Source organism: Heptranchias perlo, chromosome 11 (assembly GCF_035084215.1).
Source record: "Heptranchias perlo isolate sHepPer1 chromosome 11, sHepPer1.hap1, whole genome shotgun sequence".
Lineage (NCBI taxonomy): Eukaryota > Metazoa > Chordata > Chondrichthyes > Hexanchiformes > Hexanchidae > Heptranchias > Heptranchias perlo.
This window is the reverse complement of record NC_090335.1, coordinates 57,050,514-57,067,553: the sequence shown is the minus strand read 5'-3', so window position 1 is coordinate 57,067,553 and position 17,040 is coordinate 57,050,514. Positions and strand designations below refer to the sequence as shown.

The window sequence follows — 17,040 nt, the reverse complement described above, 5'->3', positions numbered from 1 at the left end:
TGAAGGGAAACTCATACTGCCAAGATAATCGGTCACACAGTGTCAGTGCATAATGTGTATCAATAAACACAGCTTCATTATCCTTTCACAAACATGAGATTAGATTTAACTTCGCCAGAAGTACTACCCCTACATCAGCTAATTCTCACGTACATTGCCACCACTAAACAGTGTGACCCTCACAATAGGAAATGCATTATCTTAAATAATACATTATGTCCAATGAAGGGCGAAGAGAGAAGCCAACTGTTATTAAAGAAAAATATAGTTCTACATAGACTCACAAAGAAGCACTCGTGAGCATTATCCCAGTATCTGCCAGTTCTAGAAGTAAAATTTGCTTCGATTTGATAATTTTACTTTTTAATTGATAAATGGCTGTTCCTTGTATTAGATTTATCGTACCTATTAATCATCTAATGCTCATTTTTAGTGTTCCATGGTGCTCAAAAATTAAGCAGGATCAATTAACTCAATCTTTGCTCTCCTGGCTTCAGAGCAGTGTTGGCGCTGAATGAAAAAACATTTTTAACTGGCCAACCTCCTGTGACGTTGCACACAGGATGTTAAGACCAAGTGCATTTTTCAGGTCAAGCAGAGAAAGGGGATAACTAGACATAAATGGAAATGAGAGAAGTAAAGAGGGCAGGAGGAGAAAGGGGAAGAGGAGGTGGATGGGGGAGGAAGAGGTGCTGAGGATAGGAAGAGTGGGGAGAGGGGACAAAGGCTGGGAAACTACCTGGAGGGGGGCGGGGAGCGGCAGCAAACTCCCTCACTATGGGGAGAGAAAGGATATATGTTGTAAAACACCAGAAAATACTTACAGTGAAATCTTGCAACCTTATGTCCCTGGAGGCCTAGCACCACATTAGAGGCAGTAGGGAGTTCACAAGTTTTAGTTGAGAGTTTTCCAACCAATGGGTCCAGCTCCATTATCAGTCACAATAATAAGGCTGCTGTTCTTTTGTTAATTTTTTGTTTAAAAAGTATATATTTTAAGCATACAATTTGGACTCCATCTGGCTGTTTGTAGTGGGTCCTTGATGGAAAAGGTTGGAGGTCATTCTTTTTTCAGTACAGAAAGTGTGTGCCCTCTAGTGGTTTGGAGGAGTACTTGCTTGCTATTGCAGCAATGATCCCATCGCTACCTATGGAGGAATTATGCACCATAATAAAATTCACCATAGCTTCAGTTTTTTTGAGGTCCAGATATTGATTGAACAATCTGCTTTTTTAACCAACAATGTTTCTTATTAATTGATGTTATTGGATAGTTTCTCTAGGAGCAGCATTTTTGAATTTGAATTCCAGCTTTGATATCCCATCATGCATTTAACATAACCATGGAACCCTAAACTTTTAAAATTCTTAAAAATTATCAACTGATTTTCAAGTCTGCTGGGAAATTCCCACAAACTTTCAGATTGAATAGAATGAGGACAAAATCAAAGTGATGTAAAATTTCTTCAACCTTCTGAGGACTAAAGTCTCATTGCTGCAACAAAATATAAAAGACAGAAAGAAATGCATTTATGTTGTCTTTGGAATGCCCATCTGGTTTTTTTTTGTTTATACTTTTGTATTCATTGCTGTTAAATTTGGGACACGAAAATCTGATAACTGGCTCTTCAATACTATTTGAAAAAATTCTTATGTTAGGATTGGGCAAAATGTGTCACTATTCGTGATAGATATACAAAAATCCATTCGGAAAATTCAAACTAAACATCTCTTGCCAGGACTTTCCTCAGGGCTTCTGCTGCTCTGCTCCCATAACTTTGGTGGAAGCTCAGCGGAAACCGCATTTACCCACATGAACAGAGTTTTCATCGAACTTCCACCGGCAGAGCAGAAGTCCCAAGGAAATTCATCCCCTGATGTCTTGAAGAGAATTGGATAGTGATGCGTTACAAGATTTGGCAGCACATTCGCGCAACACACATTTAGGGAGTAGATTAATAGCTATCGGCCCCAATTCCCTACTTTGGAACCGGTAATCTATTAAAAGCTCTATTCAGCATCTTCTTCATTGAAATCAATAATATTCACCTACTTCAAAACAATTGGTTTGATTTTTCCGGTTTTAAAATTAAATTTTCACTGAGTTAAATTGAATACAATTACTTTCTATTTCCACGATGTTCACTACAGCTCAGCATATCATTATGCTACATGTTGGAGATGAAATTTAAATCTATTTAAAACAAAGAAAAAAAATACCTAGAGGATAGGTGGCACACATACACTTTTCTTTCACCTCTGACCTGCGGTAAAATTCAGACTAGACTGAAGGGATGGAAGTCTCCACTTTATGCAGGCTGTAAGAATCTTTCATAAAATGTCTCCCTCTCCCTAAGCCCCCATACCCAGTCTTCCCACTCTCCATGACCCCCTTTCCCAATCTCCCTCTTTCCCTGGTCCAACACCCTCATCCCTGACCCCCATTCCCATCTCCCTTTCCCCCAACCCATATCCCATTCCTTAGTTCCCCTCTCGTCGACACCCCGCTTGAGCCCTAATCACTCCCAAAACTGTTTTCCTACTGCAGTACTGCTGACTGAGTAAGAACGGAAGATGGCACTGAATGAAGCAATGGCAGGAACAGACCAAAACCACTAAAGGAGAGAAAGGACCTGATGGTGGCCAACTCTCCCTCGCTTCTGTTGTTCTTATGTGAAGATGAAGTGAGAGTGACTACCCTTGACATCAAGGCAGCATTTGACCAAGTGTGGCACCAAGGAGCCCGAGTAAAATTGAAGTCAATGGGAATCAGGGGGAAAACTCTCCAGTGGCTGGAATCATACCTAGCACAATGGAAGATGGTAGTGGTTGTTGGAGGCCAATCATCTTGCTGCAGGAGTTCCTCAGGGCAGTGTCCTAGGCCCAACCATCGTCAGCTGCTTCATCAATGACCATCCCTCCACCATAAGGTCAGAAATGGGGATATTCACTGATGATTGCACAGTGTTCAGTTGCAATCGCAACCCCTCAAATAACGAAGCAGTCCGAGCCCACATGCAGCAAGACCTGGACCACATCCAGGCTTGGGCTGATAAGTGGCAAGTAACATTTGCGCCAGACAAGTGCCAGGCAATGACCATCTCCAACAACAGAGAGTCTAACCACCTCCTCTTGACATTTCATGGCATTACCATCGCCAAATCCCCCACCATCAACATCCTGGGGGTCACCATTGACCAGAAACTTAACTGGACCAGCCACATAAATACTGTGGCTACAAGAGCAGGTCAGAGGCTGGGTATTCTGCAGCAAATGACTCACCTCCTGACTCCCCAAAGCCTTTCCATCATCTACAAAGCACAAGTCAGGAGTGTGATGGAATACTCTCCACTTGCCTGGATGAGTGCAGCTCCAACAACACTCAAAAAGCTCGACACCATTCAGGACAAAGCAGCCCGCCCGATTGGCACCCCATGCACCACCCTAAATATTCACTCCCTTCACCACCGGCACTCAGCGGCTGCAGTGTGTACCATCTACAGGATGCATAGCAGCAACTCGCCAAGGCTTCTTCGACAGCACCTCCCAAATCCACAACCTCTACCACCTAGAAGGACAAGGGCAGCAGGCACGTGGGAACACCACCACCTGTATGTTCTCCTCCAAGTCACACACCATCCCGACTTGGAAATATATAGCCGTTCCTTCATCGTCGCTGGGTCAAAATCCTGGAACTCCCTTCCTAACAGCACTGTGGGAGAACCTTCGCCACACAGACTGCAGCGGTTCAAGAAGGCAGCTCACCACCACCTTCTCAAGGGCAATTAAGGATGGGCAATAAATGCCGGCCTCGCCAGCGACGCCCACATCCCATGAACAAATAAAAAAAATCAGAGACTTGGGGGTGGACTTTCCTCGCTATTTTCCCCCCACCCAAATTGGGTGGGATAGTGGTCAAAATGGTGGAAAATGATGGTGACTTTTTGGGAAACTTCTTTTCAAATTATGAATGCAGAGTTATAAACCTGCCACCTCTATTTTATACCTCCTTTCATTCCTTCACTTTATTCCCGACCTCCGCCTAAGCTGCAATCTATGCTACCCTCCTACTACTGACGATTATTCACTACCTGCCTCCCCACTCTTCATTACCGCCAACTAACCACCTACGGAATGCCCAACACCCACAATACTCAACTTCCCAACATACCCATACCAACCCCCAAATACAAATTATTCCCACTTCCCCCACTCACCAATCCAAATTCTAATGACTCCCCACACCCACTCTAACTCCTTACTACCTCAATCCCTTCAAATACTCACCGCCCTATTACTTCCTGCACCCGCTAAACTACTCCTGCCTCCTTCCCACTTCACTAAACTGCCCCAAGTAACAATTACCCTCACAAATTCCCAATACTTTCCCTCTCAACTACTCCCTACCCCATACACCTCCCACTTCCTCAACCCACTGGCGTACTCATACAATGCTTCCAAATCCTTACAAACCAAATAACCCCCTCACGCACACCATATGTCATCTCACTTACTGTGAGCAATGCTACAGCATATCCACTCCCTTCCAAAAAAGCATAGCCTCTGACTGCATGTGAAAGATCAACTAGCGAGCACTTAAATGAACCAAAACTTTCTCACATTTTAACGAGACATTTTTCAATTAGGAAATATCAGATTTTCGATGATATCACTGTCTGTGAATGGTACGATTTGGTTTCTGTCACCCAGCTAGAAGGAAATACCAGTGTTTGAAACTTAATTTTTTTTCTTCTGCTCTTTTCAACATTCCCAGTTCTTATAGTAAGAAATAGATTCAATCAATCTCCTCCACATCCGGTGGGTAGACCCTGCTACAATTGGACACTTAGAGACAACTGAAGGCCAATTCTGAGAGAAAATACACACTCCATTGCTGTACATGAGAAGCTTGAATTTGTTCTTGAGCATAAAGGGAACCTTTAATGCTGTGGGTTAACAGCCAAGGCAACTAGTTCAAAAACAAAGTGCAAATATTTGGATTTGCAGAAAGTTCTGAAAAGATAGCTGTGATGCCTTTTAGCCGATATTTGCTCTGACTGACTCAATTTACAGTCAGAGCACACCACACCTTTACTCCAAGGTCTTAAGTCCATCAGTATGAGCCATATTTTCCCATTTGCCTTCTCCAAACATAGTCCTTCAATGTACCACAGGCAAATCTCTTCTGGCAAGCTCACTGTATTATGGGGATGCTGTGCTATTAAGGTTTCCATTAAAAATTGAACAGTTTAAGTCAATTTTAAGGAAGGGCAGAATCCATTACAGTGAATTGTTAAGTGACCTGCATCTGCATGCATTTCGGCAATACACTTACCTTGTTCGATAGCCCAGAACAGCAACTATGATCCAAAAAGGTTTATTACCAATTCTGTTTCTCCCGTCCCAATGCAGTAGAAGAAACATTCATGTCGATACTCTGCCCTAGTGTATATTTGTTCCAAGAATGTCTACCAATGCACAATAATGAAGTTTCAGAAAACTCCGAGATAGGAGTCCTTCGGCCAGTTATCATTTCTTTACCTCCGAACTAGCCAATCATATTTAATAGCTGTATTATTGGCAGACTATTCTAGGCTACCTGTCAAATTACCAGGGTCTGGGCTTGATTAATTGGCCTACGAATTATCTTAATGTAACTGTAGTGATTCACGATTATTTTAGTTTCGATCACTATTTCCCAGTGAGCTGGTCAGTATAAAGCTCAAGAGAAGCCTTTTAAATTTAGTTTTGATCATTTATATTTCATTACTAGGTCAGATAGTTTTAGGTAGATCCAGCAACAACTCTTCCTTAACGTTATTGGGATTCTTGGTCAAAGCTTTCTTTCTGTGCATAATTGTACTGCAGAGGGTATTTATTTTGCTGTTTATTATTAATAGGATCTTTGTTTTCTTTTTGGTTATGCCTTTTTGACCTATAAAAAGCTAAGAGAGAGCAATCAACATGAAACATACTTTTAACTTTACTTAGTACTCACTTTTTTTTGGAACAAAAATTAACAAAACTGATGTTATAGTTCTGCCTTCTGGATCCTCCAGAAAGCCCTTTTGGTTCAGATACGAGTCTGCTCCTTTCTCAGAGTGCAGAGTGCAGTCATAAGAAAATACGAACAAGATTAAATCATTCAGCATCTCTAGCCTGTTCCACCATTCTATTAGATCTTGATTTTAAAAATAAAATTGTTGGACTATAACTTGGTGTTGTAAAATTGTTTACAACTATTAGATCTTGGTTGATCTGTACCTCAACTCTATTTACCCACCTTTGCTCCATATCCCTTGATACCTTTATTTATCAAAAATCTATCAATCTCAGCCTTAAAATTACAATTGACCCAGCATTCACAGCCCTTTGGGAAGAGAGAGTCTGAGATTTCATTACCCTTTGTGGTGAAAAACTGCTTCCTGATTTAACCATTAAATGGCCTAGCTCTAATTTTAAGATTATGGCCTCATTCTCAATTCCCCCACCAGAGGAAATAGTTTCTCTGTATCTACCCGATCAAATCCCTTTATCATTTTAAACCCATGATTAGATCACCGATCAACCTTCCAACCTCAAAAGGAATACAAATCAGGTTTATGCACCCTGTACTATGGCCTTAATTTAACCCGTTAAGCCCTGGTATCATTTTGGTGAATCTGCACTATAATCCCTCCAAGGGCAAAAGATCTTTCCTGAGGTTCGGTGCACAAAACTAAATGCAGCACTCAAGATGGGGTCTGACCAATGGTCTGTACAACTAAAGCATCACTTCCTTACTTTTGTATTTGAAACTCCTTGAGATAAATACCAATATTCCATTAGCCTTTTTGATTACTTTTTGTACCTGTGCGCTAGCTTTTAGTGATCTGTTCACAGATATCCCAAATCTGTTTGCTCCTCCTCTCTCACCATTAAGAAAATATTCTGATTTGTCTTTCTCGGATCTAAAGTGGATGACCTCACACTTCCCCACATTGAACTCTATCCGCCATAGTTTTGCCCACTCAGTCTATGTCCCTTTGTAACTTCCTGTTCCCATCTACACAACTTATTGTGTTTTTTCCAACTTAAGTATCATCTGCAAACTTGGATATACAACTCTCTACTCCTTCATCCAAGTCATTTATATATATGACGACAAGCTGAGGCCTCTGAACAGATCTCTGGGGAACTCCACTTATCACAATCAGAATACGTTCCCTTTATCCCTACTCTCTGTCTCCTACCACCCAGCCAATTACCAATCCATGTCACAAGGTTACCTGCAATTCTGTGTGCTTTCATTTTTGCTAATAATCTCTTGTGCAGAATCTTATCAAATGCTTTCCATATAGGCAACATCCATAGCCATGCCCCTATTCACTATGCTAGTGATCATTATTCATCCAATAATGCATGGATAACTAACATAATTTGCCAGCACTCCCAGAACATAGTGCATAACATATTGGGAATGTGTAGATTTCAAGCAGTAGGATTTCTTGCCCCAACTGTGCTGAATGCTCCTTAAGTTGTGTCAATGTTTTTACGCTGAAATATGATTGGGGGCAGAATGACTCCATTGAGTGATTATGCTTTGGAGGTCCTGTAATGAAGGATGCCTCTACTTTGAGGAGAAGGCTACTCTGCACTAAAAATTGCAGCCCAAGCAATATGGATGACAGTGACAGAGCAAGTCAATGCAACCTCACCTGTGGCCCAAATCTGGGAGCAGGTAAGGAAGAAATGTAGCCTACACATGGTTGCCAAGGTAAGTGAGCGAACATCTGACAACATCTTAATAGGTTTCTTGCAAAGCTTCTTTATTGCTCCTCACTGTAAATTTGGTAAATCATCACAGAAGGAGAATGTAGAGAACTCTGCCAATTGCTGATCTTTGTAAATGTATAAGCATACTTAATTTCTTCTGTTTCACTGTGCAATGTTGCAATACTACAGTACTGCCCATTAAACAGATTACGAGTCAACCACAAGCACTAAGCCAGCACAAAGATTCCTTACAGAAGCATATTCACATACTCACTTAAAGGTGGCTGTTGCAGGCCCATTTTTTTTTTTAAGCACTCATCCTCTCTTGCTTACATATATCCCCATTATGAATTTACTTCTGCCATAGTTAGCTTCCTGGCTCCAGTGGCTTGACTCGCACACCATCCCGACTTGGAAATATATCGCCGTTCCTTCATTGTCGCTGGGTCAAAATCCTGGAACTCCCTTCCTAACAGCACTGTGGGAGAACAGTCACCACACGGACTGCAGCGGTTCAAGAAGGCGGCTCACCACCACCTTCTCGAGGGCAATTAGGGATGGGCAATAAATGCCGGCCTTGCCAGCGACGCCCACATCCCGTGAACGAATAAAAAAAAAAGCAGTCTGAGCGTCTTACTTTTATGAAAGCTGACTCACACTAGTACAATAGCATAAACCAGGGATGTAACAATATCACCCTTCTTGCAAACTGGATTAAATATCCATGTCTTTTGCACATGCACTTCTTTCTCTCCGAAAGTGGACCAAGTTAACACTAGATGAGGTGAAATTTGAATCATAAAATGTTTTATTTCATAGGAAGGTGAAACATAGAAATACATGGAATTAAAACACAGAAACAGGCCATTTGGTCTAACCAGCCCATGTCAGCATTTACCTCCATGCAAGCAAATAATTCTAATCATATTTACCCACCCTGTACCCATGTCCCTTCAATCCCTTTTCCTTCATCCACCTATCCAATTTAATTTTGAAAACGCACGTAGCTTCTGCATCAATCACCAATGCCCGAGGAGGTGGTGGAGGCAGATTCAATTATGGCCTTCAAAAGAGAACTGGATAAGTAGTTAAAAAGAAAAAAAATTGCAGGGCTATGGGGATAGGGCAGGGGAGCAGGACCAGCTGGATTGCTCTTGCATAGAGCAGGTGCGGACTCAATGGGCTGAATGGCCTCCTTCCATGCTGTAACCTTTCTATGATTCTATGGAAGTGAATGCTACAGCCTCACAATTCTGTGTAAAGAAGTTTCTCTTGCGCTCCGTTCTAAATCTTGTATCAATGGCCCTTTCCTCTTGACCCCACAACTACTGGAAACAGTCTACTCTTATCCACCCTGTCCCATCTTTCAGAATTTTAAACATTTCTATCATATCGCCCTGTAATCTGCATTATTTTAACAAAAAAACCCAGATTTTTCAAATCTTTTTGTATTTGTATTTCCTCATACCAGGCAGCATCTGTGTTGTACCCTCTATAACACATACAGAGTAAGAGGCCCCGAAGTGTCAGGATGGAGGGAGAGGAACTCTTAGTGACCTCCTCTCTCTCCAATTTGGCCCCAAAGACATACATTTGTAGGACTCGTTCTTGGACGAGGCCTACAGAAGCCTCAGCTGAATTGTTCTTCTGGGCTCTTCTGCCACTTCAAATCTTTTTCCACCTCTTCTAATGAAGTAGCACCCACAATTTCCCCCTTCAACAGTGGCAAGCTGCTCCTTGGTTACAGAAATTTTGCCAAGCGCCCGTTCTGCATACTAAATACCCCTCGATCCAAAAAAATGGTTCAGCATGCAAGCGCGGGGTCGGAGGATGGGAACTTCATTGACACACACTAGCTCTTTTAAAGGAGCATTCTGCTTTACTTCATGACTTAATCTTACGAAAGAAAGATGCCTTTTCAAGGGTTGTTCAGACATAGAAACACAACCAGGCAAAATTCTCAAATAAAATGAGTAAAAAGTCAATTGTTAATTATAAATGTACTTCTCTTCACATGGTTAATTCTTAAAATAGAACAAAATTCATGCATCTGCTTCAACAAGCACCAGACCCACAGAGATAGCCCTATATAGAACCACAACCAGAACAGCAGTGACTGTGCTGAAGAAACTTGGCATCAGCTGTTTCAACAGTAACAACTTCTCCCAAAATATTATTTACCAATGGCTCTCAAAACTTTAAAGCTCCGAATCTGTTTAAGAAGTGGTCAGACTGTCATGGTAACTTTAAGCCAGAAAGTGTCCTGCTCCTGCAAGAATGGCTCGCAGGCAGTGGCAGGAGTTCTGGAGGCCATGGGGAGGGGCACGGGGTTAGGAGACTTAATGACAGGTAAATGCACTTTAACAAGGTTCGAACAGCTACTTCAACTGCCCAAAATAGTCAGTGCGCTTAATATGGTTTAAGCTGCGCATTTGTAATTGAAGCCTATGGCAATGGCAAATAGTCAGCACCATTTGTCCGATATAGGCGGCTGACCATATAACTGGGGACGGTGTAAGTGGTGGCGGCTGTACCTCTATAGGTTGTTTCCCGAGTGAGATGAGGTTGAGAGGTGGGTAGTTGGGAAGGTTCCTTGAAGCCATAGAGGCCTGAGGTGACTTGTCTCGGGGAAGCAGCTGTCCCATAGCCAGCAAAACCTGCCGTGGATACATCTGAGAACCCTTTCTACTGCTGCTCCTTCAGATATCTTGGACTTGTGCTTTCTGCTGTTAACTTGTTAGAGCCTTTTGAAGGATACAACAGCACTACATTTCCCTCCCTCCCAGCAACAGGGAGGGAGGGAAATGTAGTGCAGAGCAGTATTACAGCTTCTAACCCACCCACAGTGTCATAAGGCTTTAAGTCACCCTCCCAACAAGGTTCAATAACGTCATTTGTCCAACAAGACTAAAACAGTGCAGAAACAAGCAGCTGTTAAAAGATGCAGTAATAATAGCAATTTAGCTATTCCCACTGAAGGGAACACACCTCCCCAGCAGAGCCCGTTTATATAAGCACAGAGCATCTCACCTCAATCATATTATGCGGAGGGCCCCTCATTGGAAAAAAAATTGTAGGCTATAAATGAACTTTGCACACTGTCTGTGTGCAGGCTCTATGTACTCAAAGTACTTTTGGCATACTATGGCCACTGGGGGAGTGTAGTAGGCTCAATTCTCTATGGCCGATATTGCAAGAAGCTAGCACCCAAGGCACATCATTTTGGGCGCCTACTATCATATTATCAATCCTATTATCTGTAATTTACTTAATGTTTTCATCAAAGGCTTAGTTAAAAACATTTGGAAGGAACTTACAAAGATATTGTCCCTTTTATTATTTTTGGAACAGTTTAAGTATTAATAAGTTAAATATTTTACTGCAAGTTTTTGCTGCCATTTTGTTTCGTAGTTATTTTATGTAAATTTGACTATTAGCTTTAGTCTGAACAATAGGATCTGCCATTTACTGCCTTTCAAAGTGGACAAGAGAACATAATAGGCAGTCCACGTAGTGTTGGATGCAAAATACCATACAAGAGGCTAAATGTTAGTATTGTGGCACAATATCCGACTCAAATCACACATAAGGTTGCAAGTTTCAATACAGAAGAGACTTTTTTTTGCTGTGAATGAGTTAAGAGGGTTGGGAGAAAACAGAAATTGTAACACATCTGTCCCAATATTCTTGCCCAATATTCCCTGTTAGAGACTTTTGTAAAATTCAATTCAGTGCAGGTGTATGGAGGAGAGGCCAGTTATTTTAAGCTCTTTTAGCTTTTGAGTGTAGAAAGTTACTTATTTACTTCCAGTTTGTTACAATAATGCACTTTACATTAAACTTCAGATTAGCCTGGAACAAGTGGACTTTGGTAGCTCTGGGGCGGTTTTTCTAGTTCTGAATTTTTAGTCCCCTCTCCTTATCGGTCATCCTGCTAAATCTTTTGCTATGTAAATTTCAATCTACTCTGTACATTTTGGGTCAGTGAATGCGTATTCTTTTGGAGGTATCCTGGTTGCACAGTTGGTGTAACTGGTTTCTTATTAGTACATCTCTTGCGTATAACTTTAATGGCATACATTGCAGTGTCTTCTAAGGTTAACTCTAATTAAATGCAAAAGATCCTAGTGTTTTATACTTATTTCCATTTTTCCATGAAACTTACCAAATAGAAGAACAGCCCTTGAATCCATATGCTCACAGGTAGCCAGTAACTTTTTAACCTTTTCTTTGAAACTAACTGCCTATTTATTTAGCCAGTTAAAATGGCCGGAATGACCTCCTCTCTCCGATCCTGCTGCCGTCCCACTTTTTTGAGCAGGTGAAAGGAACACCCTGCCGGAATATGCAGATCGGGTTCCAATGACATCACAGGGCCCGACTACAATTTTAACCCAAGGCCTGCGCGGTGATGCCTGGCGGCAAGTGAATCTGAGACCAGAAGAGGCCCAGAAAGGCAAATTATTTTTAATTATGTTTTGTTTCCTGATGGGCTGGGAAGAGCAGGAACAGGCCCCCACAAGGAAACCTAGGGCCTCCCCTGACCCAGGCTTCCTTCAACCCCCCCCCCAACCACGATGCCCTCCCAACCCACCCCCCCACTCCAAACTACTTACCTGACTGCTGGGAAAAATTCCTCCTGGTCCATGGCAGTGGCCTACTGCTGCCCTGATATCCTGCTCCCGCCTGCTAGAGCTTCCTGCCGAATTCGGGCAGCAGACTGACAGGGTCCAGGAAAACAAGACCCGGAAGTTTCCCATCCACCTTGGCCCACACCCGCACAACTTCCACCAGGAGTTAAAAATCAAGGCTTTAGTCTGCACAGGCAGGTGTATTCGGACAGGTCCACATATGACAGCCAGGGCCCTTACATACAAATCGTTGCATAGAGATGTGTTCAAACAGAGCATCTAAAGTGCAATCATACCTATCTGGCAAACTTCCTCAGATCGTCCTCCAGCAGAATCAGCAAAAAGTAGGTATGCCTATAAGGACACCCATAAATGCATATAAATAAAGTCACTAATGCTTCAGCTAGAAAACAGTCACAGATGAAAGATGCAGTGCAGCTTTAAATAGCGGAAGGCTCAAGAGGTTTCCCAAATATCCTTTCTCCAGTAAGGCCAAAATAGCTCAGTGAGATGGGCACCCTAACAATGCACCTTTAACAATAAGGTTGCCAGCTGAAAGCAATAGGCCTGCTTTGCAGTGCCCATTTTGTAATCGGTGCTTGACCAATCAGATCCTGCTCAGGCCCCTTGGTCGCATTCTGCAGAAGTTTTGAATAAAGTTTGAGAAGAGAAAAAAATTGGCAAAAAGGAGGGAAAAAAAAACTTACCATAAAGAATGAATAATATATTTTTACCCTCTCTAAATTTCTGGCCTATTAAATGCTACAGTAGTAACTTTCCACACATTTAAACAAACAATAACTATCAAGTAAAAAAGCGTTAAAATATTTATTTTGTCAACTTTCACATACAAATTGGATCTTGCCATCATCTGGAGTGGAGGGGGAGCGGGCATCACTTTGGGATACGGACCCTTTCAAGAACTTTGTGCGGATCAGGTGACCTTACCGCACTTTGCTATATAGGAGGCCTTGTTCTATGCTCCACTGTCAGTTTTTTGACCAGAGAAGGCAACACTGTGACCCCAATAATTGTGACCATGAAAAGGCGCACTATAAAGTGAATGGCCTAGATATTCCACTATCTACTGCATAGCAGTACATCCACCCACAAACATGTGCACCAGACCCTGCATATCATAGGGAACATAGGAACAGGAGTAGGCCATTCAGACCCTCGTGCCTGCTCTGCCATTTGATAAGATCATGGCTGATCTTTAATCTAACTCCATATACCCACCTTTGGCCCATATCCCTTAATACCTTTGATTGCCAAAAAGCTATCTACTTCAGATTTAAATTTAGCAATTGAGCTAGTATCAATTGCCGTTTGTGGAAGAGAGTTCCAAACTTCTACCACCCTTTGTGTGTAGAAATGGTTTCTAATCTCGCTCCTGAAAGGTCTGGCTCTAATCTTTAGACTGTGCCCCCTACTCCTAAAATCCCCAACCAGTGGAAATAGTTTCTCTCTATCCACCCTATCTGTTCCCCTTGATATCTTATAAACTTTGATCAGATCACCCCTTAACCTTTGAAACTCTAGAGAATATAACCCCAATTTGTGTAATCTCTCCTCGTAACTTAACCCTTGAAGTCAGGGTATCATTCTAGTAAACCTACGCTGCACTCCCTCCAAGGCCAATATGTCCTTCTGAAGGTGCAGTGCCCAGAACTGCTCATAGTACTCCAGGTGCGGTCTAACCAGTTAACTAGACCAAGGAAAATGGGTTGGGTACTTATCAGGATCCGGCCAGCTGGCAGAAGTCCTACCTCCAACCTATTTCACACAGGAGGAGGAGGAAAATCCAGCCAATAGGCTTTACATAGTGAATTGCTGCTGCAGGCAGTGTGTGACGCTCCCACCTTTCATCTGCTGAACTGCTATGTCAGGGCTAAATTTTCCTTAGATAATTAATGACCATGTGCATTTAATAGTAATAGTTAAAACATTTTTTGGGAGAATACACTGATAGGATACTTGAGCAATTTTGGAGTTTTCATTTAATGGAAATCCTCAGCAATAATGCTGGACACGAGTAATTGTCATTATGAGCCATCTAAACTTATACTGGGGAGAGGAAATGGCATAAACAACAGAAACAAAACAATGCTCCCATGCAGTTTTTAATGACACATTCAAGCATTAATTTCTGGCTATATTTAGTCCAAGTTGAGTTGACTTTAATAACCACTGTAAAGTACATACGCACAAAAGCACCAACTGAAAACACCGATGAAACAATTGCAAAAGTACGTACACCAACAGGAATACAAGCAACCTAGGAGGAAAAGAAGCTATGCGTTTTAACCAAACAGGAATGCATGAAGATCAGAAAACAAGTACTGATGACAGAATTTGCAGCAAGCTCCCTGTACTCTGCAGTGTATTGTATTGGCTGCAACCAGCAAGGCTATTGGCTACTTAGTGGCACCTTCCACTGGTTGAGATGGTATCAACCAATCCACGACATAAGGTATTGTTGCATTACAGGACTGCATATTACATATTACACAGCAGAGTCTGCACACCATGGAGACTGATAGTGCTGTTAAATGTAAGAGGAGAATGGTGCACTAAACAAAACAAACCCCACCAAAGTGTAAAACCACCTAAACAGAAGGAAGCAATATTTTGAGACTATATTGGAGTGCAGCATTCTGAACAAGCTGTCCTTGGAATGAGAGGTTAACCATGGAAGCCATCTGCCTGTTCCAATGGTTCAGGCAGATGTTGAAGGATCCAATGGCATGATTTGAAAAAGAGCAGAAAGTTCTCCCAGTGAGCATTCTCCTCCTCAAAAAGCCCACTCTCAACCCATCCATTCTCTCAGACTACTGACCCAACTTTAACCTCCTTTTCCTCTCTTAATAGCCTTGAACGCAATATCAATGTTCACCACTTCCATTATAGAGGTGAAAGTGCTCAGTGATAGCTTGATCATGTAATCTAGCCTGACACCAGTACAGTACAGCTGTGCAGTACAGAGGGAGTGCTGCATTGTCTGAGGGGCCATCTTTCAGATGAGAAGTTAAACCAAGGCCCCGTCTGCCCTCTCCGGTGGACCTAAAAGATTCCTTGGCACTATTCAAAGAAGAGAAAGGGAGTTCTCCTGATGTCCCGGCCAATATCTATCCCTCAACCAACATCACTAAAACAGATTATCTGGTCATTATCACATTGCTGTTTGCAAGACCTTGCTATGCATAAATTGATTGCCGGATTAACCTACATTACAACAGTGATTACACTTCAAAAGTACTTTGCTGGCTGTAAAGTGCCTTGGGATGTCCTGAAGTCGTGAAAAGCATTATATAAATGCAACTTCTTTTTTTCCAAAGCTGTGTCTCATGATATGCAAGTATGAATAATTAATGTTTTCATCAAATTCTCAGAACTCAAGATTTGATCCTATCCTCTGACCTACCTCCTGTCTGGTTTGGGCACAAAAATTTTGTGTTCTCCAACAACCTGGGTCATCATTCATTGCCCTATTCGTTCAACTATATTTATTACCCATTTGTCACTATTATTTCTCAGCAGTAACTATAATAGTGATATTACCAGAGTGGTTTTGTAAGGCTTGGCTGCTGGTGTGCAACCTCACTGGTGACACATGGGTCACATAATCAGAGTTATAGTGTTAAAATCCTAACTCGTCACATACTGACAACCGCATAGGAAGTGTAGCCTTGTGAAATAACTTTTTATACACTTGCGAAAACACCACAAAGCTTACAATGTGCTGCACTGTCTATCCTTCCAGATACTGACATCACAAAAACAAAAAAATCACCAATACCAGAACAAATCCTGAGGGCTATCATTATTAGTCAAGAATTCAAAAGGAAAAGTTAATGAAATTTCACATTTTAAATTTGTTTTAAATCATTTTGACATATGTCAAAATCAGTCTTTTCTTTTGACTTAAAAACTTGCATTTATACAGCGTTTTTAAACACAGAAAAATATCCCAAGGTGCTTCACAGAGTCGCAATCAAAAAAACGATGCCAAGCCAAGGAAGGAGATATTAAGAGAGGTGTCCAAAAGCTTGGTAATAGGGGGAGGTGGAGAGGTTTGGGGGAGAAATTCCAGAGTTTGGGGCCTAGGCGGTTGATGGTACAGCAACTGATGATGGGGTGAAGGGAGGGGTGGGAAAATGCAGTAAACCAGAGAAGGAGGAACAAAGTTTTAAACACAAGGATGACAATTTTAAATTTGATGTGCTGGGGCACCAGGAGTCCAAGTAGGTCAGAAAGGACAGGTCTGATGGGTGAGCAGGATTTGGTGCAGAATAGGATACAGGCAGCAGAGTTTTGGATGAGCTAAAGTTTACGGAGGATGGGAGGCCGGCCATGAGAGCATTGGAATAGTCGAGTCTGGAGGTGACAAAAGCATAAATGTAGATTTCACCAGCCATTGAGCTAAGGCATGGGCAGAAGCAAGCAATGTTATAGAACTGGTAGTAGGCGATAGGATGCTGAAGTTGCAATCAGTCTGGTTCAGGTGGAGATAATGGCCATGGAGGAGGAAGTAATTGGTGGCAAGGGTATGGAGTTTGTAGCGGGAGAAGACAATGGCTTTAATTTTCCCAATATTTAACTGGAGGTAATTGCAACTCATCTGTATGTTGGACAAGCAGCCAGACAGCACACA

At 42.0% G+C, this 17,040-nt stretch overlaps 1 protein-coding gene across 10 annotated transcripts in view; it reads right to left on the bottom strand.

Moving 5' to 3' along the window:
- LOC137327385 (type 2 lactosamine alpha-2,3-sialyltransferase-like) overlaps nucleotides 1-17,040 on the bottom strand; it is a 103,580-nt gene that overhangs the window by 40,540 nt on the left and 46,000 nt on the right. The window contains exon 1 of one of the 10 annotated variants that reach the window (XM_067993120.1): nucleotides 10,786-10,808. The exons of 8 other annotated variants lie outside the window; for them this stretch is intronic. Coding sequence is in view for 1 of the 2 variants with exons in the window: in XM_067993115.1 (XP_067849216.1) it covers nucleotides 825-933 (109 nt within the window). In the remaining variant the exon portion in view is untranslated. Of the gene's footprint in view, nucleotides 1-824; nucleotides 1,060-10,785; nucleotides 10,809-17,040 lie in introns of those variants that run through there. One more of the 10 variants, XM_067993115.1, reaches the window with a different exon arrangement.